Source organism: Aspergillus costaricaensis (genome assembly GCF_003184835.1).
Source record: "Aspergillus costaricaensis CBS 115574 unplaced genomic scaffold BO79scaffold_12, whole genome shotgun sequence".
Lineage (NCBI taxonomy): Eukaryota > Fungi > Ascomycota > Eurotiomycetes > Eurotiales > Aspergillaceae > Aspergillus > Aspergillus costaricensis.
In genome coordinates, this window is record NW_020291812.1 from 454607 (window position 1) to 475304 (window position 20698).

The 20698-nt window shown below is 49.3% G+C and overlaps 8 protein-coding genes across 8 annotated transcripts; 6 read left to right on the plus strand and 2 right to left on the minus strand.

Annotated features, from left to right (window-relative positions):
* Positions 1-180: 180 nt before the first annotated feature.
* BO79DRAFT_244775 (uncharacterized protein) lies at positions 181-2500 on the minus strand (the record flags this gene model as incomplete). The annotated part of the gene is made up of 1 exon (XM_025685413.1): positions 181-2500. Exon 1 carries the CDS (start codon positions 2356-2358, stop codon positions 181-183), a length of 2178 nt encoding a protein of 725 aa, XP_025540721.1. The 5' UTR covers positions 2359-2500.
* Positions 2501-4442: 1942 nt separating this feature from the next.
* BO79DRAFT_286857 (FAD-binding oxidoreductase) lies at positions 4443-6260 on the plus strand. Its single transcript, XM_025688516.1, has 4 exons — positions 4443-4535; positions 4590-5509; positions 5643-5863; positions 5911-6260. Exons 1-4 carry the CDS (start codon positions 4455-4457, stop codon positions 6183-6185), a joined length of 1497 nt encoding a protein of 498 aa, XP_025540722.1. The 5' UTR covers positions 4443-4454; the 3' UTR covers positions 6186-6260.
* Positions 6261-6825: 565 nt separating this feature from the next.
* On the plus strand, positions 6826-8369 carry BO79DRAFT_171384 (uncharacterized protein). Its single transcript, XM_025679572.1, has 7 exons — positions 6826-7144; positions 7190-7209; positions 7262-7295; positions 7340-7413; positions 7458-7834; positions 7879-7974; positions 8023-8369. The coding sequence occupies exons 1-7, from the start codon at positions 6961-6963 to the stop codon at positions 8339-8341; spliced, it is 1104 nt and encodes a 367-aa protein (XP_025540723.1). The 5' UTR covers positions 6826-6960; the 3' UTR covers positions 8342-8369.
* Positions 8370-9882: 1513 nt separating this feature from the next.
* BO79DRAFT_244778 (uncharacterized protein) lies at positions 9883-10512 on the plus strand (the record flags this gene model as incomplete). The annotated part of the gene is made up of 1 exon (XM_025685414.1): positions 9883-10512. One exon carries the CDS (start codon positions 9883-9885, stop codon positions 10510-10512), a length of 630 nt encoding a protein of 209 aa, XP_025540724.1.
* Positions 10513-10702: 190 nt separating this feature from the next.
* Positions 10703-12730, minus strand: BO79DRAFT_227474 (cytochrome P450; the record flags this gene model as incomplete). The annotated part of the gene is made up of 11 exons (XM_025683879.1): positions 10703-10868; positions 10926-11172; positions 11241-11412; positions 11463-11579; positions 11637-11754; positions 11804-11900; positions 11957-12040; positions 12097-12277; positions 12329-12460; positions 12517-12624; positions 12713-12730. 11 exons carry the CDS (start codon positions 12728-12730, stop codon positions 10703-10705), a joined length of 1440 nt encoding a protein of 479 aa, XP_025540725.1.
* Positions 12731-13807: 1077 nt separating this feature from the next.
* BO79DRAFT_171388 (wax synthase family protein) lies at positions 13808-15276 on the plus strand. The gene is made up of 2 exons (XM_025679573.1): positions 13808-14629; positions 14681-15276. The coding sequence occupies exons 1-2, from the start codon at positions 13899-13901 to the stop codon at positions 15135-15137; spliced, it is 1188 nt and encodes a 395-aa protein (XP_025540726.1). The 5' UTR covers positions 13808-13898; the 3' UTR covers positions 15138-15276.
* A 321-nt stretch (positions 15277-15597) lies between these two features.
* BO79DRAFT_263576 (MDR family MFS transporter) lies at positions 15598-17697 on the plus strand (the record flags this gene model as incomplete). The annotated part of the gene is made up of 8 exons (XM_025686695.1): positions 15598-15946; positions 15996-16242; positions 16297-16663; positions 16719-16862; positions 16913-17094; positions 17148-17173; positions 17235-17265; positions 17331-17697. 8 exons carry the CDS (start codon positions 15598-15600, stop codon positions 17695-17697), a joined length of 1713 nt encoding a protein of 570 aa, XP_025540727.1.
* Positions 17698-18788: 1091 nt separating this feature from the next.
* BO79DRAFT_253991 (uncharacterized protein) lies at positions 18789-20080 on the plus strand (the record flags this gene model as incomplete). Its single annotated transcript, XM_025686029.1, has 5 exons — positions 18789-18824; positions 18910-19372; positions 19430-19516; positions 19679-19768; positions 19833-20080. 5 exons carry the CDS (start codon positions 18789-18791, stop codon positions 20078-20080), a joined length of 924 nt encoding a protein of 307 aa, XP_025540728.1.
* Positions 20081-20698: the final 618 nt, after the last annotated feature.

Sequence of the window (20698 nt, forward strand, 5' to 3'; positions counted from 1 at the left end):
TGAATTCCTATCCAAACAAAGTCTATAGCCGCCTTGGCGAGGTATCTAGATAAACATGCAAGTAGGTATCCCGAAAGATATTATATACAAAAGACCTGGATGAAGCAAACGAAAATATCCATATAGAAACGGACCTGAATGGAGTACCAAATTATGTGATACCCAGTCCTGCAGGATCGATCAGTCCGACACCGGATCGGCTGGGCTCATTGGGTGGGAATACAATGGCACCTCGCCTTCATCGGTCTCCTCCTCTTCGGAGGAGGCTGCGTGTGGTTCAGGCAGACTGTCGTCAGTACTAGAAGCTGCTTCACTATCCGATTCAGGCTTGATCGCCCCGCGAAGGCGACGACGTGGAGGACTATCTGCTTCCGTGGCCTTGGAAGGGACTAGCATAACGCCTGATCTCAGGTCCCTTCGTGGCGGATACCCTTCTGGATGACCCCCAAGCTCTTCAATCAGGCGAGATGCATGTTCGGATATAGGACTCTCGCCCTGTGAGGAGAAACCTTCTCTGTCTGGAGACTCTTCGATTTCAGGTTTGGATGGTGTCGGCTCATCCACCCGCATTTCATCGTAGTCATCTCCATCGTTCGCATGCTCGCTGTCATTTTCCATAAATCGATTGTCAGAAAGGCCGGCACGCGGCTGATCAGGAGTCGGTATCAACCGATCTGTAAGCTTTGTATCCGCCTGGTCGAAACGTCGCCTCTTCCGCCGGTTTTCTGAAAGCTCATCGTATAGGTCCACAAGATCATGCCCGTATTCCTCCCATTCGCTGCGATAAAACGTCCTGTCGCGCCAATCGACCAGGTCCTCCTTTGTCTTGCGCTGGCCAACCGGTCTCCGTGGGACAGCATCTTGTGCCTCATATTTTTGGATTTGGGTTTCGAGGGGCTGTGGGGGTGGCTCACCAATGAGCTTCCATAGGCCCACTTCCTCAAGACGGCTCATCTGACCATCAACCTGTTCAGCATGGTCGTCCTCTGGATCTGTTGACTGTTCTTCAACTGGAGATAACATAGGCGAAGAGAGCACGGATGATGCCGCGGAGGAGTATTCAGACTCGTCGTCGCTGTAATCTGGATCCTCAACATCCGTGTTCTCTGGAGCACGACTTCCCGATCTTCCCCTCGACGCGCTTCTCTCACGCGACTCTGATTCCAGTGGTATCTTCCCAGACAAGATATCCTCTACCTCATCATGCTCCATGTGTATTGATTTCCACCCCTTTCGATGACGAGAATCTTCTACCTTCAAACTACATCGCCGCGCCAGGCCGACCCAGTAGTCGGAACGGTCCCGTTGCATGTTGAGCACGTCCAGCGCAGTCTTAACATCGCGAGACCTCACGACGTTCGCCTTTTGATTGCCAGTTTGTCGCATGTTTCGCAGCCTTGACATTGCGAAGAAAAGAGATGACTGAACAAGACGGCGTGTCAGACTGATCGTCAAAGCGTAGAAGTCCGCGAACGAATCGGCAGTCATGGACGGTGTCTCATCCGCAAAGGCTACATTGGTCCAATTGTCTTCCAGTCGTGCACCGCCAAAATTCATAAAGAAGCGCTCTGACAGCCGGATCCACTTTCTCATATTGAAGAGCTCAGCCGTAAGGTGCGCACTGGAGTTAGCACTTGGATCAGCACCCTGGGACTTGACTTCCTGCGAAAGTTCTTCTGCTGTCTCCCGATTGATGATCCACAGGTCTTGATGCTTCTGCTTTCCAGCGACATCTTCGGCCAACTGCTCCTCCATCGAAACCAATTCAGCGTATTGGTCGAGCTCATCACAGCAGTCTTTGCTTATTTCAGCGGCTGCGGGCACTTCACCAAGAATGATTGTCCTAGTATGACGATCCTTCAGGTGCTGTCTTTCCAGGCCCGTATGGAGCAGGTTCAAATGCTCCTGAACTTCAAGCTCAGATTTCGAGCCCAGCTGACGGGAAATTTCTTGAATCCCATCCTTGCTCTTCCTATCCAAAACATGGTATAATACCTCCTTTTCCTTCGGTGTCCAGGTCACGATTCCATTCTGCGATGTAATGTGGTTCTCACCACCGTTGATTGTAGGGATGGGCGCATGATCTTCGATGATTCCCGCAAGCACGCTGGAGTATGCCTCCGCAGACTCCTTCGATAGCGATAATTGTAAATCCTCTAGCGCCTGGGCCCGCGTGCCTCTTGCGGATCTGCGTTCCGTCTTCGACGTTTGCACGGGTGGATTTGTTGTCGACGAAGTGGGACCAGTTGACGGAGGAACCGGTAACGGGGCGCTTGTTTGCGAGCGCTTGATCTTGAGTTTGTATTCCGATGTGTCGTCGTCGTCTTCGTCTGGTTCATATGGAGTTGGGCTGCTCATGATCGAAGATAAAGAGGGCCAAGAGGCAACCGCACCACAGGCATAAGATTAGGGAAGATGGCGAAATCATTCCCTTCTCTCTCGCGCGCCCGTATAATCAGGAGAGCATTGCGGCACCGGCGACAGGTACAAGGCCGGGGCGTCTGCAGTTGACTGATCAACTTTCGCAGTTGGGATGGGAAAGTTTTCTGATAAGATGCGGTGTTTGCACTGTTTGTTTCCCCGCCGCGTGCCGCTCGGATTCATTCCGCGACGGAGCGCTCAACACCCTAGGCTCTGATTATATCTGTTTATATGTGGATTCCATGCGCAATATTGCAATTATCCTGGTTAAGTCTTCAAAGAATTCTCGGAGAGGACTTTAGACGCTCTTATGTTGATAACATCTTCAGCTCGCTCTAGCTTCACTGTTAGCTCTGAAGCTCTGCGTTGGTAACGACAACGACAGTGCAGCGGGACAGTCTGCGACTACTAGGGGACTTATACCAATTCAGATTCTGAATCAAACAAGGACACGGAAACCCAAGAACCGTACTTGCTAGACGCTGGGTGGCTTGCAAGCCCGGATAAAACGAAAAAGAGCCGATAAGGCTGATTCCAATTAGCTCGCTCTCCAGGATTGGTCGGACGAACAGCGGCACAAAAAGGTGCTCATCACAAATTCCATTCTGGCTCACCAAAGGAAATTACAGTTACAAAGTACAATACTACATAAACTTCACCCAAGATATAAAGTCGACGAGGCCTACCCTTCAGCCACTACGCCTAGCTCAGAAGCAATAAGGCAGATATCTTAGACGCAAGATGTATAACATCCTCGAAATCAGGATGGACCTGGCAAGAGAGGGAGTGACTTACTTACATAGTCTTCCGCTATATCAGGTCTGTACTGAATCAATCAGAATGTTCGACCGCGTTTCACTGCTACCGCCACAATTTCACATCTGCCATATGTCGCCAAGGTATCTCCAGCCTCGTGTGCAATAAGTGGTATTATATTAGCAGTCTGGCTATCAGCATCTGGCCACATAACACACGGGATTTTGCCAGATATAGCGACTTCGGAACAGGCAGGTTACATCCGGTGATTGATTCCGAGTCTAGACAGCAGACCTATTTACCAAGTGGAGAATCGTAGAAAGCGGTTGGGAGCAAACAGAAATGACGGGCCCGATGAGAAGGCGAGAGCTGGCTGAACTTCGGAGATGCGACGGTGATGGTGGAACCCATGGAGGGGTAATGAATGCAGAACGAGTAGGGAGCGTAACCAACGCCTTTTCATTGAGCAAACTGCCATGACCCTGTCAATTAGGTGATTAGGCAGTGTTTCGCGCCCATTGACCCCTATCCCTGCACCCGCGCGGATTCGTGGGAAACATCTTCAGCCCTGGCTCTGTTCGACCTACGCCTTGTTTTATACTCAACGACCTTTCCCATTTTCGCTCTTCTCATGATATTTCATGGTATTGATCTCTTCATGGTAAAGATACCGGCGAGGCGGCTGTCTGATTCTCCGGATTGGCTTCCCCGTCCGCTCGGACAACACTAAAATATAGTATGCTGCCAACTAGCTTTCCCACTATGTAAGGGAGCTCCACAGCGAAGGGAAGTGTGTCTGTCAATAAGAGACCCACTAACCGGGCCGCCCAGCCGTCAAATCAAGCCTCGGTTGGTTATTACTCTGTAGACAATCTGAACCACCGGTGCAATCGCCATTTTGGGCCTGCCAGCATGTCTTACAACGCAGACGGCAACTGATCGACATGCTCGTATGGGAATTCGCACATGAACTCCTTCGCTTCATACAACCTACTCCACAGGAAAACTTTACACACGCTGTCCATGGCTACTCCAATTTCAATCGTGCCATACGGGCTGACTTGCTCCATGTAGCCATGTACTTTGTTGCGACTCGGGACCACTCCGGCTATGTCAAAATATGGGCAAGGGGAATCCGCTACAATAATGCACTAAGGGCAGGAGTATTCCCTAGCCCGCTTGCTGCAGCGTTTCGACTTATATTATGATAGTGTAGCCATCTCGAGGGACACAGTCGGAGGAAATATCCCCAAGCGTTTCCAATAGACGAACTCAACATGAAGGTCTCCAGTGCGGCAGTCCCTGTCCTTAGCATTCTGCCCGAGGCCAGCCTCGGGCTTGGTTCTACGCAAGTTTGTGTATGTGATTTGTGTTCAGTACTTAGTGGGTGTGCTAATATCCTTGTTACCTAGTGCGCCGCTCTGCAAGCGACCTCCCTGCGTAACCAAGTCCTTTATCCTAGCAGCACGGCATACAATGAGTCCGTGTCATCTTACTTTGCGGTCAATGTTCAGCTCGATCCTACGTGTATTGTCCAGCCGCACACAACGGAGGATGTCTCGCTCATTGTCTCGACTCTGACCCAAACCGGCGAAACGCAATGCCCATTTGCTGTGCGCAGTGGTGGCCATACCACCTGGCCTGGTGCAGCAGATATCGGGCAGGGCGTTACCATTGATCTGTCCATGATGAACAGCACCACATACCACAAGGATAAAGGCGTTGCATCTATCCAGCCGGGGTCGCGCTGGCAGGCGGTCTACAAGGCTCTTGATCCCTATGGAGTCACTGTGCCTGGCGGACGCGGTGGGCCAGTTGGTGTGGGTGGATTCCTGATCGGAGGTGGAAACACCTTCTACACCGCACGTGTAGGCTTCGCTTGTGACAACGTCGAGAACTTTGAAGTCGTTCTTGCTAGCGGATCAATCGTCAATGCCAACCGGACTAGCCACCCTGATCTGTACAAGGCGTTGAAGGGTGGATCGATCAACTTTGGAGTTGTCACAAAGTATGACCTCAAGACGTTGCCTCATGATATGCTTTGGGGTGGACTGGTCGTCTATGATAACTCGACCACCGAACGACAGCTCTCGGCCGCAGTAAACTTTACCAACAACATCCACAATGACCCCTACGCATCCTGGATCGGGATGTGGGAGTACAGCTCAACGACGGGGCAGAACATCATTGCCGATGCCCTGGAGTACACCAAACCTGTTGCCTTTGCACCTGCATTCCATGAATTTACGAGTATCCCAAACACCACTGACACGATGCGGTTTGCTACTATTTACAACCTGACGCAGGAGCTGGTTCAGGCGGCGGGATACCGGTAAGCCAGTCCCTATAGATAGCCATTTTCGGTCGTCTATCTCCCTTGAAGAGGCCATCTTCCTGAGGAGAACGTCGCTGGTGGTGTTGAAGCCGGTTCTTGTTGCTTGGGTCGCTAACAGCTCACAACTCAGGGATATCTTCACAACCGGTACCTACAAGAACGACATCAATGTCCTTCGCAAGGCGATCGACCTTCACAACAACAACATTGAAAAGGCCAAGGCCCATGTCAAGAGTGACTACTGGGCCATGGATGTAATAATCCAGCCCTGGCCTAAGCTTTTCGCTCAGCACAGCGTGGAAAAAGGTGGCAATGTTCTGGGCTTGGAGCGATTTGACGAAAACCTGATCCGTATGTGACCCGACCTTGTTCCTAGCGCAGCACTAATCCGTTTGCAGAAATACTATTCGACTACGCTTGGGATGATGCAAGGGACGACGATCTTTTCATCAGTCTTGGCCAGTCGATCCTGGAGGAGGTTGACGAGTACGCCAAGTCGATTGGGGCGCACAATGAGTACATCTACCTCAACTACGCCGACAAGTCGCAAAACCCTCTCAAGGGTTATGGCGAGGATAATGTCGAATTCATCTCCCGCGTGGCCAAGAAGTATGATCCAGATGGAGTGTTCCAGGTACAGGTTCCCGGTGGCTTCAAGATCAGCCAGGTTTAAGCAGCATCTCCAAGAATTTTACGACTAGTTGAAGCGCTTTGTAAAGTAGAGCACCAAAAAGGATTAGACAATGAGACAACGAATGCTCCACCCTCATCTCGCCTTGCTAGGCTGCGCCATTTTTTAACGCGGACTTAGTGCATCTCTGAAATTGCGGCGCAGTCAACCCGCATCGCTGTGGAGCCGATTATGAAGCCAGCACGAGCCGTTTCAACGCGATTTGAACTAGCACGCTCTGATCGTTCGCTTGCCTCTACTCCGTACTTAGGGCGCTCCACCACCGATCCTTTCCACTCCTACACCCGCCGACCCTAGGGCCTTTGGACGGCCAGGCTTTGGCCTGGACGACAGCCGGACGCGATGGCATATTATTCCGCTCCACACGGATGACACTATCCAAGCACCGGAAAAGTCCCCCAAGCTTGGCGGAGTTGTTATTGTTAATCATCGTAGTATCGGCATGTGGTCCAATTTGCCGCTGCTAATGAAGGATGCGCATATCCTTGTCGTCTTGGGAGAGCGTGCATAAGCTTTCGATAGCACATTCCTTGTTGGAAAGGGCACACAATACGCTTTCCCATGAAGAGAAAAAGCAAGAAAAACAAAAATGACCGAAACACAAATTCTTACTCTCTACTCTGTCTGTGCCGTCGACTAGGCCTTCCATGCCTCAGGGGCACCTCATAGAGTATAAGCTCCCTTCTGGAACCCTTCTATAATTTATGACAGTGTGAGGTTTCAATGAGAGGCTGTTGGCCTTCAATGCCACTTGAAGATGGCCATCACTACAATGGCGGACCCTCCCCCGGGGGAGACGTACGATTTTGACTACTCGCATCGCCATCTGTATACGGCAAATATGGCGGTGATTTCGGCGGGCTTAATCATCAGCACTAGCTGCCTAGCCTTGCGAGTGTATACCAAAGCACATTTGCTGCACAAGTTCGGATGGGATGATGGTATGTTAGCGTCTCAATGGGGAAGAGTCTTTCTGACTTTTACAGTGTCTATTATCCTTGCTTGGGTAGGCTGCCACAGCGATTGGAATTGAAGCTATTCCACTAATCTTGCTCCAGGTGTTCTCTCTGGGCACCCAGGCATGCGCCATCTGTAAGTGCCTATTGCCATTGGTTATCACTCTACTAACATGTCAGATGGATACAAACATGGGGGCATGGGAGTCCACTTTTGGAATGTGACACCTGCAGTGTATGACGTATATGTCAAGGTATGTTCTTTGAAACATTATCCAACCCAAGTTAATGTCTCTAGGTCGTTCTCGCCGCAGCCATTATCTACGTTCCCGCTCTGGCGCTTGCAAAAATCAGCTTGATTATCCTTTACTACCGCATCTTGTGTCAAAAACGGTACCAACAATGGATTTTGTACGGCATCGCGTTTGTGGTCAGTAGCTACAGCTTTGCGCTCGTCTTGGCCTTCATTTTCGGCTGCCACCCAATCCAGAAAGGTTGGGATATATCAGTCACAGGGACATGTGTTAATCAATACGCGCTGTATGTTGCAACAGCCGTGCTGAACATCATCTCCGATATTGCGTTGATTTTGGTACCCATTCCAACGGTGTTGGGGCTGAACATGCCGGGGATACAGAAGTTAGGCCTTTTGCTGATGTTTATGGTTGGCTGCGCGTGAGTATTCCCTCACGATTTTGCGTCATTTGCTGACTATGTAGAACTCTCGTCACCGGCATCATCCGTCTAATCACTTTGATTCCCTTTCTGAATTCCTCTGACCCAACTTACAATATCGGTCGACCAGACCTGTGGATGTAAGTTTCTTACCCCGATCACAACAACACACTCTAACTGCGTTGCAGCAACATCGAAGCCAACTTCGCCATCATCTGCAGCTGCCTCCCCTTCCTCCGCCACTTCCTGCGCCGCTACGCCCCTCGCTTGATCGGTGAAAACAGCAGTCTTGCGCGTCGTTATCACAGCTACACTTATGATTATACTGGTGGAAGCCGAGCCCGGCGAAAAGAGGGTCTCACGCAGCTACAGGATGATATTGAGCTTGCCGAGAACGGAGGAAGTATGCATAGTGGAGTTAGGATATTCAAAGATGTACAGGTGGAGATTACCACGGAGACGATGCCGGATGTAAATCAGAATAGAGAGGGAGATGGATATAAATGAGTATTAATCGATTTGTATATTATAGAATAAACCATGATATTGTTCATTTACATGAGTAGATATAGCCCGTTATATGGCTTGATTCTTTGTGATTTGTCGTTCAGACACATGGCTTGGCCTAGCCATCAATGCGCCCTGTTCCGATGTCGATGGTAGCGCAATCTGAAGCCCGTTTAAGGGAGCATGGTATTGCTTTCGTCTCCCTCTTCATATATGCCCTTACTGGCATCTATATAGGCCTTCTGAAGCGCTCGTTTATTGTACATCATGCGTCTTCTCACTTAGTCGGAACTAATGGCGGAGGCTTCTGCTGCAGTATCGGTGTTATGATCGTGTCTTTTATTCAACCCATGACACGTAGAGATAATAAGGTAAGCCAAGATTAATTCGGTCTTGTGATGTCTAGTTGTTCATATGGGTTCTCATGCAGACTAGCTAGGTTAAGTGACCTCGACCCCCCTCTCAGCTCTCTAATGATATTCTACTCAGGTTCAATACTAGTCTGCCAGATCAGATTTCTTCATTAAAGCCTCAATTTCTGTACTTGCTGATTAACTGTTTCACGTGACGACTGGATACAATGGATCCTTCAATATTTAGACTCATTCTGTCTCAACCCACAGTGTCTTCTGAAGACTGTAATAATGTCTCGCTTGCTTCAGCGCAAGAAGCTTCTGACTCTTTGACACGCGGTAAGTACAACTTCTGTCCTCTCATATCATCAGTTTGCTCAGCTTATGGAAACCACAGAGCTTGCTTCTACACACTCTAGTGCACCACACGCGAAGACAGACCCCCCTGCATCGAGTTCCGTTCAGTCGCACAGTTACCAGAATCTTCGGATAAGTGAGATAGGATGCAATTGCACGACACAGGTCCTAGTCTCATGGACAACGTGTCTTTGGAGCTGGTTTATGGGTCATAAGCCTGAGAGGCCAGAGTTATCAAGAGGCACTACGGTGGGGGCCCATCTTATAAACGTTGAAGGGAGTTCAATACTGCGGTGAGCAGATTCATCCTGATGGTAGTAAATAGCTAGCAGCTCCTCGAGAAATATTATTAGAGAAACTGTGGGACTTAGACTCACGGAAATCAAGCACATATTACTTGCCTTGTCGTTTGGAGCTAATCTATGTTCCTGTGGTAGAACAACGCCATCATCATCATCAGCCTGCCGGGGCCATTGCAAGCCGAGAGTCATCATCGAAGCAGGGATGTGGATAGAGTGGAGAAACATGAATCGGGTCCATACCGTATGCATACCGGCACGACATTGAGTGAGAGGGTAAAACAGTACGTATTTTTCAAACCCGCATATACTGCAGGTAACAGGCTAGGCTTATCCTATCCATACCTGTCAATATGTTGACTACATAAGAGCCTGAGTGCATGGTATGTAGGTATCCTTTCCAGTAGTAGTAATATAAATACTCATCTATTCCCTCTGCTTTCAATGCAACCAATCCATAATTCCGTATCCCTACACTCTAGATACTACCACCCCCCAAAGTTCCCTCAACCTCCATATACCAAACCCCATCATGATCCATGCTCCCCAAAAATACCACCACCACCACCACCACCCCAGCCATGAACATCCACCACCGCCATCAACAACCACCAACATCCTCGGAACCTGGTACATCACACGATCCTCCAGTCCCTTCTGGAGCGACAAACGCAACCCCACAATCACACTAACCGCCGACACCACCACCAATACACCACCAGGCACTCTACCCCTAAGCGCGCTCTCCCAAGCCACTACAACCTCACCCGCCCCCATCCTCACAAACAAGACATCCTACCAAACGCTATCCTCTTCCTCAGTAAAGATCACAACCGGAACGGACCGAGCTATATCAGCCGGAAAAGAGCATGGTCCGATTCAGATGGAGTGGCGGGGGAGCGGATGGCTGCGGATGGTGAGTGCGCAGTGGGAGATTCTGGGATGGGGCGGAGCAGACAATGACGAGTGGCTGCTTGTCTTTACTAATAAGTCGATGTTCACGCCGGCGGGGATAAGTTTGTATTCTAGGAGGAAAACGGGCGTTGATGAGTTGGTGTGGGCTGGGATTGAGGTGGAGTTGAGAGGGCTTGTGGAGAGGTATCCTGCGGAGGGGGAGTTGAAGGAGCTGGTGATGGGGATGGAGGTTGTGAGGTTTGATTGAGGGGTTAGTAGTAGATTAAGGAAGGTTTGCTGCTTTGGTGGAGGTTACGCTTTGTTGCTAGTTAGTACTTTGATGGGGACAAGAGTGATGGGTATCGTATATTGCGTTTATCTATGGTTAAGAGTATGGTGACGATGAGTATGTTCGAAATCGTTATTCGTATATAATGCAATGATTGTAGAAATGAAAGTCACTTTCGCGCTCGCAACATCAACCTTGTACTAGATCGAGGCACAATAGCCGTGGTCCATACAAAGGTTCGTGGTGCATTCTCATCCGCCAGCTTGACATCGTACTTCATAATCACATGGCTGAGAACTTGTTTCAATGTCCTCGAGACAAACCAGCGACCGGGACTGTGATCATGGCCTATCAGCTACAGATAAATTGTCTGAATAACTTGCGATGCTTACCATGCTTTTTTCGCCGAACCCCAGAATGGATAGTTCCAATGCACGTCTGTATACTTTGGAAAAGCTCTCACCGAACCATCCGTTTCATCTACCGCCAGAAACCGATATGGATCGAATTTCTTCGGATCTGGATAATGCTCCGGGTCTTGCATAATCGCCTCTTGAGGAACGGCAACAAGGTTTCCAGTTGGGACATGCGTGCCGTCTGCGAACGTGTAGGGTGATAGAGCCACCCGTTGAATTGACACTGTCAAAGAACGGGGTTTAGTTATCAGGCTTGAAGTAAATTGCGCGTGATATATGTGGGAATCTCACAGGCATCTAATGGACTGAGTCGGGCAGACTCCCGTAGGAAGCTGTCCATCAAAGGCAACCGATCAAAATGATCTTCATAGCTGGTCACGCTTCGCGCATTCTTGATTTCCTCGCGGAGCGGCTCGATGAACTCCGGATGGAGACACAAGTCATACATGGCGTAAACCAGAGCCTGTTGGCTGATTAGCCTTGGGACGGTATAGTATGGGCTGGTATACTAACTGCGGCCATTTGATGCACGGAGGCAAAGAGAATAGCGATTATTTGTTGGGCCAGTCGAGATACTGTTCGTTGTTCTGGAGTTTTGGATGAATCTATTACCCACTGCATGCCGTCACACTATTACGATAGGTAAGTTAGTCCCGAAACGATAAGAGAGAGAGCTTCTTGACACACCGGTGAGGGATCCTGGGATGTGCTGTTGCTCTTAACTCGATCTTCTACCTCGGCAGTAACAGCGCGACCGATGAAATGCATAGCTCCACCCCAACGCATCATGGCTGGTGCCACCAATCTTGGAAAATCAGTATATTACGTGGGATATGCAACCGAGCAGTACTCACGGAACTAGGAATGATGGGAGGTGGCGACATAGTTCCATGGTTACCACGACGTCTTGAAGGTACCGATTGACAGCATCTTCGAAAGCTGGATCGCTAGCTAAAGGCTCGTTAGGTTATAGCTTGCTAGAAAGTGGTGTATGGCATATTTCTCACCCAGCTTCCCACCCAAGAGAACGTAATTGTTGATTCGTGTAACAAGGTGCTTAGCTAGGGTAAATCCACTTGCTTGACTCCAACCTGTTGACAGGATCAGATATGGCCATTTTTTATCATCATGACTAAAGTGTACGTACCATCCAAGTCTCTATCTGTCAGCTCTTGCTTAAACAGATCTTTGATCAATGGTTGTAGGCCTTGCTGCATCTGAGGTAAATTAATGCGAAGCAGGACCTTGATAACACGCTTAGCAATATCGTTATTCGGATCTATATCGTTGTGCTGGAAGCCAAACAAGGTGTATTTGTGCTGAATCCTCTATAGAGCTGTCAGACACAGTAAAATTAGGTACGTCAAAATTGTCCATACCTGTTCCATGGCCGTGTGGAATGAATGCACGCTCTCCGCGCTCTCCCCCAGCTCCCGGACCTTTTGCTCGGAAGAGACTAATACCTGATACTCGTTGAGAGCGGGAATCGCGAAGGACTTATCACGTCCCAACTGCTTGCGGTTAGTTGGATATCTCAGAGCAGATCAGTAGAAATGGAGTTGCGTACTCTCTGATAGAGACTGAAGACCGTACCTGCCCCATCGACCACAAACTCGAGACTGGTGAACCACTTTCCGAACAATAAAATAGATGTACCCCCGATGTAAGTGTTGAGCTGTTATTGGTTGAAGACATTAGCTTGTGAAGATGATTTTGGATCGCGTACTAAAGCTGTATAAAGCGAGGGAGATATTCATGCATACCGGGCGCTTGCTATACATCTTTAGCAGCTTGATCAGCTGCCAAATAATCCACAGGGTCGCCACAATGTAAGACGTGCGCCTGGTATCCAGCATCTGGCATAGTGCCAGGCTGCTGCTATAAATCATATCCGCAAGCATAGTCAGAGCTGATGCTAATTCTCGTGCCGTTGGAAGTCAAGCTCAACTTGGACAGTTCCGTGTGTACTTGCAGAGATGCTTATATATCTTACAACCTGCTTCTCCCCAGCTAGCACTATCCTCCCTGACCACTTGGCCCCTAAGCAACCACGAGTAATATACTTGTCACCACTGATAGTATCACGATCGTCAAATCTCACCCAGCGATATCTTACGAGTCAAGGTAAGCAAACTACGAGGACACATCTGACGGCAACAGTGGATGCCTTGTAGGCTTCATCTGACCAAAATTTCCCACCATTGCATCATTGCTTCCATCAGCAGCACACAGCCCTCAGAAAAGTCTGGCTGGAGAGATTATGTAGGGAAACCATGGATTATCACTAAGGCTTAGAGAAGCACCCTCTTACCGATAGTAATCAGGTGTAGAAACTTGGAAGAGGAGTGGGGGCGAAATCGAAAGTATGATTTACAGCATTCAAGGTGTGCAGAGTGTTTCAGATACTCAGATCGGGCTATTATCCATTTGCACTGGGATAAGTCTCAAGTCTCATTCAAGACGATGAATCTATAAATTACCATATGAGGTGAGACGGGTAGGGTAATTGATCGACAGGTGGGGTCTGGAGTAAGCACTAAGCGAAATGAACGAGACGTCGTCATGCAAAAACGGTGTCCAGGCCATTGACACTTGTAACGCAAGTCTTACCGGGTACATTGCTTTCTTTCAAAATTTTTGCATTGAAAGAAGGCTGTGACTACCCACGATCACCATGTAGATGGGACCAGGATGAGCCAGCTGCAAGGGTTTCCCCCTTGCTCAGTCATTTGCCCTAACTTTCGGCCAATAAGTGTCCAATAATCCCTGCTTCTTTGTTTGGTTGGGCCAAAGATACATTGCCAGCTTCTACCCCCCCCCTTTTCACAAGATCTGATCCTCCCTTGACCTACAATACATTCATTACCTCCCTGCTTTGCCGCTATTTGCTATTACTTTGCGACAGCTGCAACCCCCCCCCTCCCAAAGACCAGCATTAGAGTATAGAGAATGCCCTTGAATCCTTTCTCAACAATTGCTCTCCAGACTGCCGTGGTGGTGACCACTCTGGGATTCACCCCGGCCCTGTCAAGCCTGAGGCCTGGCGCATTGGTGATTGTCGCACTATGCACTGGCCATTGCATCTCCACCTCCTTGGGATACTTCGTTCGGACACCATGGGCCAGCCTCGCAGGCGGTTATTCGGTCATGTTACTGCTCCATTATGTCGACATAGGGCTGTTGACACAGTGGGAATTTGTCGACCTCTCCCCGACGAAGTCGCCCAAGACGCTAACTTCGACCTGGGTGGCCCGTGTACGGTTTGGTATCTGGGCGGCCTTCAATGCGCGATGCATTGGAACGCCTGAGCAGGTGCACCACATTCCTGAAGCGGTCACCTGCGACCGAGCCGCATTCCTCCGTCGATCTGCGGGAATTATCCTCCTCAGTTACCTGGGCCTCGATGTGCTCGGCTCGATGGGCGATCCTGAGGTGGGATCTCGCTTCCTCATTACATCTCGGGTGCCGCTGTTTCGGAGAATTTCTGAAATCACTACGGAAGAGATCGTCATTCGAGTCTTCTCGGGCATTGCGGCTGGCATAGGCTTATTGGCCAGTCAGGGTGGTTTCTATTATCTCTTCGCATTCACCAGCGTTCTTGCGAGGTGGAGTAAGCCGCAGGACTGGCCTCCATTCTATGGAGCCTTGTCGGATGCGTATAGTCTGCGAAGACTTTGGAGGTAAACACCCCCTGTTCTTTTCTTTTTCGGTATTGACTAATACCGGCATAGTCGCGTGTGGCACCAATCAAATTCCCACAAATTCCGTATGATCTCTCGATATTTCTCACGCGATATCTTCCGCTTCCAGCCAGGGACGCTTGCCGACCGATATGCCAAGGTCGTGATGGTGTTTGCAACCTCAGCTTTCATGCACTTGCTCATCGACCTGTCGTCGGGGCTATCGCCCTCTAGCTCCGGGGCTGTACAGTTCTTTTGCACGCAGGCCTTCGGATTAATGCTGGAAGATCTGGCCGTCAATGCCTACTCTGTTATACTTCGTGGTGGCGGGCCGTCCCGCAACTGGACGGCGTCCCGCGGTGAACGGATATTTGGATTTCTCTGGGTCGGAAGCTTTTTGGTCTGGTCGTTTCCTGCGTATCTCTATCCGATGCTGTATCGATCCAACGCTGGTCTCAATGACTCGGTGGTCCCCGTGAGCGTTGTTGGAATGTTACAAGGCAAATAATGCGATCTGGTGCAGCCACGGTCGGCAATGAGCTATAGTTAATCAGGTTGCCTATGGTGTTGATGCATAAAGGGGATGCGGGTTGTGGTTTCAGCCCCAAAATATGTGTGGTGAGGTAGTATTTGGTATTTTCAAAGTGATTTTGGTACTAGTAAATTTGTATGTATTCTCGATATTGTATTTACCGCTTATCGCAGGGGGATCAGAAAGGTTTGTAGTTAAAATCCCGACTAAGTCCGAGACACTCCCGCGTGCCTGCAACGCCCATTGCTCCTTGCATGCATGACTCGTGTCCAAGATGCTTTTTGAGTCGTACAGTAAGTGGCCTGTCAGCCTAACACAGGCTAATACCCCTGTTGCTATGTATGTTAAGTTGGGCGTCTTGATCGCCTCTTGTTTCTCGTGACTCCTGGTCCTCTTACCTTGCATACTATCGCGAGCTACCGGTCGACTCCCAAAGATGGCTGTTGACACAGCAAAGCCACCTACAGCTCAGATATCGATGGAGGAAACCGACTCCATTCAATCTGAAGGTTCAATAAACCAGGCTACAACACCAACGGAGACATGGCGGCTAGCAATCGTTATTGTGTCTTTGTGTTGTGGAACTTTTCTGGTTGCTCTCGATACTACAATCATCAGTGTCGCTGTGCCCAGTATCTCCACTACATTCCAAGCCTTTGATGATGTGGGTTGGTATGGCTCAGCCTATCTTTTGACGGTCACAGCGTTTCAACCCGCCTTTGGCAATGTGTTCCAGCTCTTCGATGCAAAGGCAACTTATCTTAGTGTCGCCGTTCTGTTTGAAGGTAAGTCTACTGAACAGTTCACATCTGAGTTACCATGTTGACCTAGAAGCGGGATCCGTGCTATGCGCTGCTAGTCCGAGCTCCACGGCCTTTATTGTCGGTCGAGCGATCACGGGGGTTGGTGCTGCTGGTCTATATCAAGGCGCTCTCAGCATCGTTGGGCTGAGCGTCCCGTTAGAGCAACGGCCGATGTACCTGGGAATAGTGCTGAGCGTGTTCGGTATCGCTGCATGTTTGGGACCACCACTGGGAGGTATTCTTACACAACATGTGACCTGGCGCTGGTGTTTTTGGATGTAGGGCTCTTCATCTACTTATTGATCTTGACTGACCGTAGCTCAATCGCCCAGCAACCTACCCATCGGTGGCGTGGCAATCATCCTGGTATTATTCTTCCTCAAGCTTCAGGACCGTCGAGGAAAACCAGCAGACTCGATCCTCGCGCGCCTCCGATCCTTCGATTATATTGGAATTACTTTGACTATCGCCTGGGTGTCCTGTTTCATACTCGCCATGCAATTTGGCAGCAGTTCTAGCAAATGGCGCTCGTCCAAGGTGATCGGTCTGTTTGTTGGCGCAGGCCTGCTTTTGATCGCCTTTTTTCTCTCACAATGGTATCAAGGGGAGCGTAGCACCGTTCCCCTTCGAGTTGCGCGCCAGCGCTCTGTGCTGATGGGTGCTCTGTATTCATTTTTCCTAGAGATCAGCATCTACGTTGTAAGCTTCCAGCCTGAAATACAATCTTCTGGTATTCAACTCATTATGTATACAGACACTCTACTATATCCCATTCTACTTCCAATCCGCCCAACTTGTTTCCCCAACAGTTAGTGGTGTCCGGGGAATTCCTCTGGGCGTTTCTCAAATTGCTGGCGTTGTCCTTACAGGCGCCATTGTGTCAATCACAGGGCATTACGTGAGTTACCAAATTTCCTGACTTGCATAATTTATGAGCGCTGACCCAAGGTCCACTGCCAGGTTCCATTCATGGTCCTGGGCCAAGTCATCTCTATCATAGGCACCGCCTGCTTGACCAAGCTCGAAGTCGGCACTTCGACTGCATTATGGGCGACATTTCTCGTCATCGCCGGAGTCGGACATGGTTTGGGATTACAGATGCCTTTCACAGCAGTCCAAGTCGTTCTAAAGTCAGACAGCACAACCATCCCTCTAGATATCGCTGACTCTTATGCTCTCACAGTGACGACGATATACCAATTGGTAATGGTAAGTGGCAGTATCTCTTCGGTGCCAGTAAATCGCTCGCGCTGACCAACCCGACCTCAAGCAATCACTGTTTTCTTCTCCCAACTCGGCGCGTAAGTTCTATTTCACCGTGCAGATGATTCATTTAATGAATGCTCACAAATGTACCGAACATCAGCGCCATAGCCGTCGCCATCGGAGAAAGCATTTTCGAAACGAGCGTCGCGCACCAAGTCCGCACATCTCATCTTCCCATTGCTGCAGAGACCGTCATCGCCGCTGGTCCGACCGGCCTACGGTCGCTCACCACTGATGCGACCATCCTCCGCGCGCTGCAAGGTGCTTATGCTTATGGAATTCGGGCGGTAATGGACTTTGGGCTTGCGGCCGCATGTCTGGCGGTCCCATTCGCTCTGGCCATGGAATGGCGCAACGTCAAGAAAGAGGCGGCGAGCAAAAAATTGGCGAAAGAGGCCGCAAATGGGGACGAGAATGAAAAAGCGACAACTGAAAAGCAGAATAATGACTTGGAGGAGGGAAAGTAGCTCGAGAAGGTTTACTAGACTGGCCTCTCATTGGACATGAAGTGTAACATAATGTGACCTTTATCTACTAGAACTACTTTAAGTCGAGTGAATAGGAGAAATAGGTATAAGATGATTCCATAAACCAGAATTCTCACACTTCAATTGCACTCTACTTATTTCGACTACTCGTATTCATAGCGCTCCTCTGTAAACTGCTGATCGATGCGCTCTAACATGACATTCAAGGGATGTCTCATAGTGAAGGCCAATCAAGGACAGAACAGTGTCAGATAAGCAAGAATGACCAAACGTGCATCGACACTTCTCGTTATGGCTCATCTAATGCCGATCTTTTTGCGCCCCCTCCCTCCCGCCAATCCACCCATACCCTGTCAGAAAGTAGTCAAGTGCTCCGCTGCTTGCAAGTGCGCTCGAGGCCAAATCACTGTTTTGTAAGGCAGAATAAGGAAAGTCTGACAATTTAGTTCCCATCATGCCAATTTCTCCATGGTATGGCTTGTAGTCAACACAAAAGAGGGGCTCGGTTGTTAGTGCTTACAAGCTCCGATCTCGATAGACAACAGCCTAACACTATTATAGTGAGACAGCCTTGTACTTCAGTACAGATAGTGTATGACGGCTGATGAGCTGGTTAGGTGCTTGTAATTTTCGAAACGAACACTATCCCGCTATGCATCTACCCCGACAATGCTTACTCGTCGCTCCGCCTCCCTTGCTATGTGTAAGCTCAAGAATTCTTACACTGCCAATGATTGTCTCTCAGCTATTCATAGCCCGCAGTGCAATATACCCTTGGAGGTTGGCGCGCTTACATCCGCAAAAGTATTACACACGGCGTGCCGATGCTTACAATCCGGGCGACTGTTGCAGTATCGGAATGCATGGGGCGGTGCAGCGAAGCCTTTACAGCTGCATACATCGCTCATTACTTGCATAAGGATGGAATGCTGTGAGCAAGGCTGACCACCACTGCGTCTCCGGACGTATAGTATATTCAGCTATGTCTGCCCCTCCATTCCCGTCGCAGTCCACTGCGAAGAAGCTGCGTTGGATCTCGTATCCCCCGGAGGCGTATACTTTGAAGTGCCATGGCGAATAACTATATCGATGAGGCTACATTTGTGGTATGTCTGAAGGAACACCTCCCGCCTTAGCCTGAAGCTTTTTCCTTTCCTCAAGCTTGGCTGACTACTATTTCTCCCCCACAAGGCCGTGCTTTGGGTCTGTCAGACAATCACGTTCTTCTTCGTCCTTATTCGGCTGCTCCTCCAATATCTTGTCGACCGGAAATGGCACACACACGATGTCTTGATCTTAATGGCCTGGGTGCTATCTCTTGCCAATTGCATCGTGTGGTCGGTATGCTATAAGCAGATGTTCTACATAACAACCCTTACCACAGGATCAATCGATTACTCCAACTTGCCAGAGAACATTGCGGCCATCGAGGTGCGATACCTGCGCGGGCAGCTCGCCGGATACCTCCTCTCGTATACTAGTCTGTGGTCGGTCAAGCTGTCCTTCATATTCTTCTTCCGACATCTGGGAAATCGTTTCCGTGCACAACGCATCCTCTGGTGGGTGGTCTTGGCGTTTGTTATCGCCTGCTATGGGGGTACACTGGGTGTCCTGGACTATGCATGTGAGATGGCTTCTTTTGAGGATAGCATTGGTCAGTTCCATTCTTCTTTTCCTCCTAGTAGTGCTAAAGTTAACCGCGCTGTGACAGAGGCTTGTGCGAGTGCGTATTCGATCTGGTATGAACGGGTAAGCCTAAAGGTCTCGACGAGTATGGATATTGTATCTGATGCAGCTAGTACGTCCTTCCAACACCCTCGCATTTACTTCAGTCTAATCATCTCTTCGTTATATAGTTATCATTCTCTCTGGTCACGTCATGTGGAGAGTTAAAATTGACATTCGAGAAAGCTCGCCTTGATCGGTGTCAGTTTTCTAACGGCGTTTATCATCATCATAGCGCTGGTGCGACTTGAGCTGAGTGTCTCAGGAACGGGGATCCTAAGCCCTGCCTGGCTGGTCTTCTGGAACGCGATCGAGATCTGTGTTGGTAAGTCTTCTCGAAAATACAGTTGACTTGAAACATGGGGAACGATATCTGACTATGCGAACAGCGATCATGATGGCTTGCCTGGCGTCATTCTGGACCTTTTACACCAAATTGAAAAGACAATCACCGGGTCCTCGGTGGCGCGCTGGGGGAATTCCGCCGCGCGATTATGCGTCTCTCGAGAGACCAATCCTGCTGAACGGACAATTCAGCGATAGAGACAAGCATAACCATTCTGCACTCTCGATGCAGAGCCATAACTCGCAGAATACGGCACAGGGCGCCCCGAGGGGGAAGACGGAGGAGCCTTAGAGGGGGAGGTGATGATGCTTCAGGGAGGAGGAAAGATCCGATGGCCTGGTTCGGTGATTGTCCCAACAAATGTAGTAAGCGATCATTCCAGACTTTATCCCAAACCTCTCCCGCTTACCATCAATTTTATTGGCCTTAGAAGTTCCAATATGGACTAAGCATGCGAACTGCAGCCATCTTATGTACAATCTTGGGTATGCATTCTATACTATGTCGCAATTTACTACGGCTGTATCAAATCTGGTTGCGGTACGATATAATAGAGCAATTGCCTTGTCAAGTAGACCAAAACGATGTGTTGCTGGCCGCTCGGAGAAGTGAGGTTGATGTGCATATGTGGAATTCATATTGAAGACATTTCCATGTTCAAGGTATTGGGGCGACAAAAAATGAAATAGTCTTCAAACTCTCCATGCCAATGGAGATAGTCGCACAGAGCGGATACCTCGTCTTGTACATGGGATGACAAGCGTCTGCCTATAAATCGTTTGACGGTATGTTCTCAATCAGGAGTACTTATGCGGTGGCGACTTCATAGCTCTGTTGTTTAATAGGGCTTCCAATCGCTTTCTGAATCACCACCAAATTCCAATTCATGGACACAGAATCTATATACAA

Bases quoted from the DNA above. Each gene is read 5' to 3' on its own strand.
- BO79DRAFT_286857 (XM_025688516.1), top strand. From the start codon at position 4,455: ATGAAGGTCTCCAGTGCGGCAGTCCCTGTCCTTAGCATTCTGCCCGAG. The intron at 5,510-5,642 runs GTAAGCCAGTCC...CTCACAACTCAG, and splicing joins GTTCAGGCGGCGGGATACCG to GGATATCTTCACAACCGGTA. The intron at 5,864-5,910 runs GTATGTGACCCG...ATCCGTTTGCAG, and splicing joins ATTTGACGAAAACCTGATCC to AAATACTATTCGACTACGCT.
- BO79DRAFT_171384 (XM_025679572.1), top strand. From the start codon at position 6,961: ATGGCCATCACTACAATGGCGGACCCTCCCCCGGGGGAGACGTACGAT. The intron at 7,835-7,878 runs GTGAGTATTCCC...CTGACTATGTAG, and splicing joins ATGTTTATGGTTGGCTGCGC to AACTCTCGTCACCGGCATCA. The intron at 7,975-8,022 runs GTAAGTTTCTTA...ACTGCGTTGCAG, and splicing joins GGTCGACCAGACCTGTGGAT to CAACATCGAAGCCAACTTCG.
- BO79DRAFT_171388 (XM_025679573.1), top strand. From the start codon at position 13,899: ATGCCCTTGAATCCTTTCTCAACAATTGCTCTCCAGACTGCCGTGGTG. The intron at 14,630-14,680 runs GTAAACACCCCC...ATACCGGCATAG, and splicing joins AGTCTGCGAAGACTTTGGAG to TCGCGTGTGGCACCAATCAA.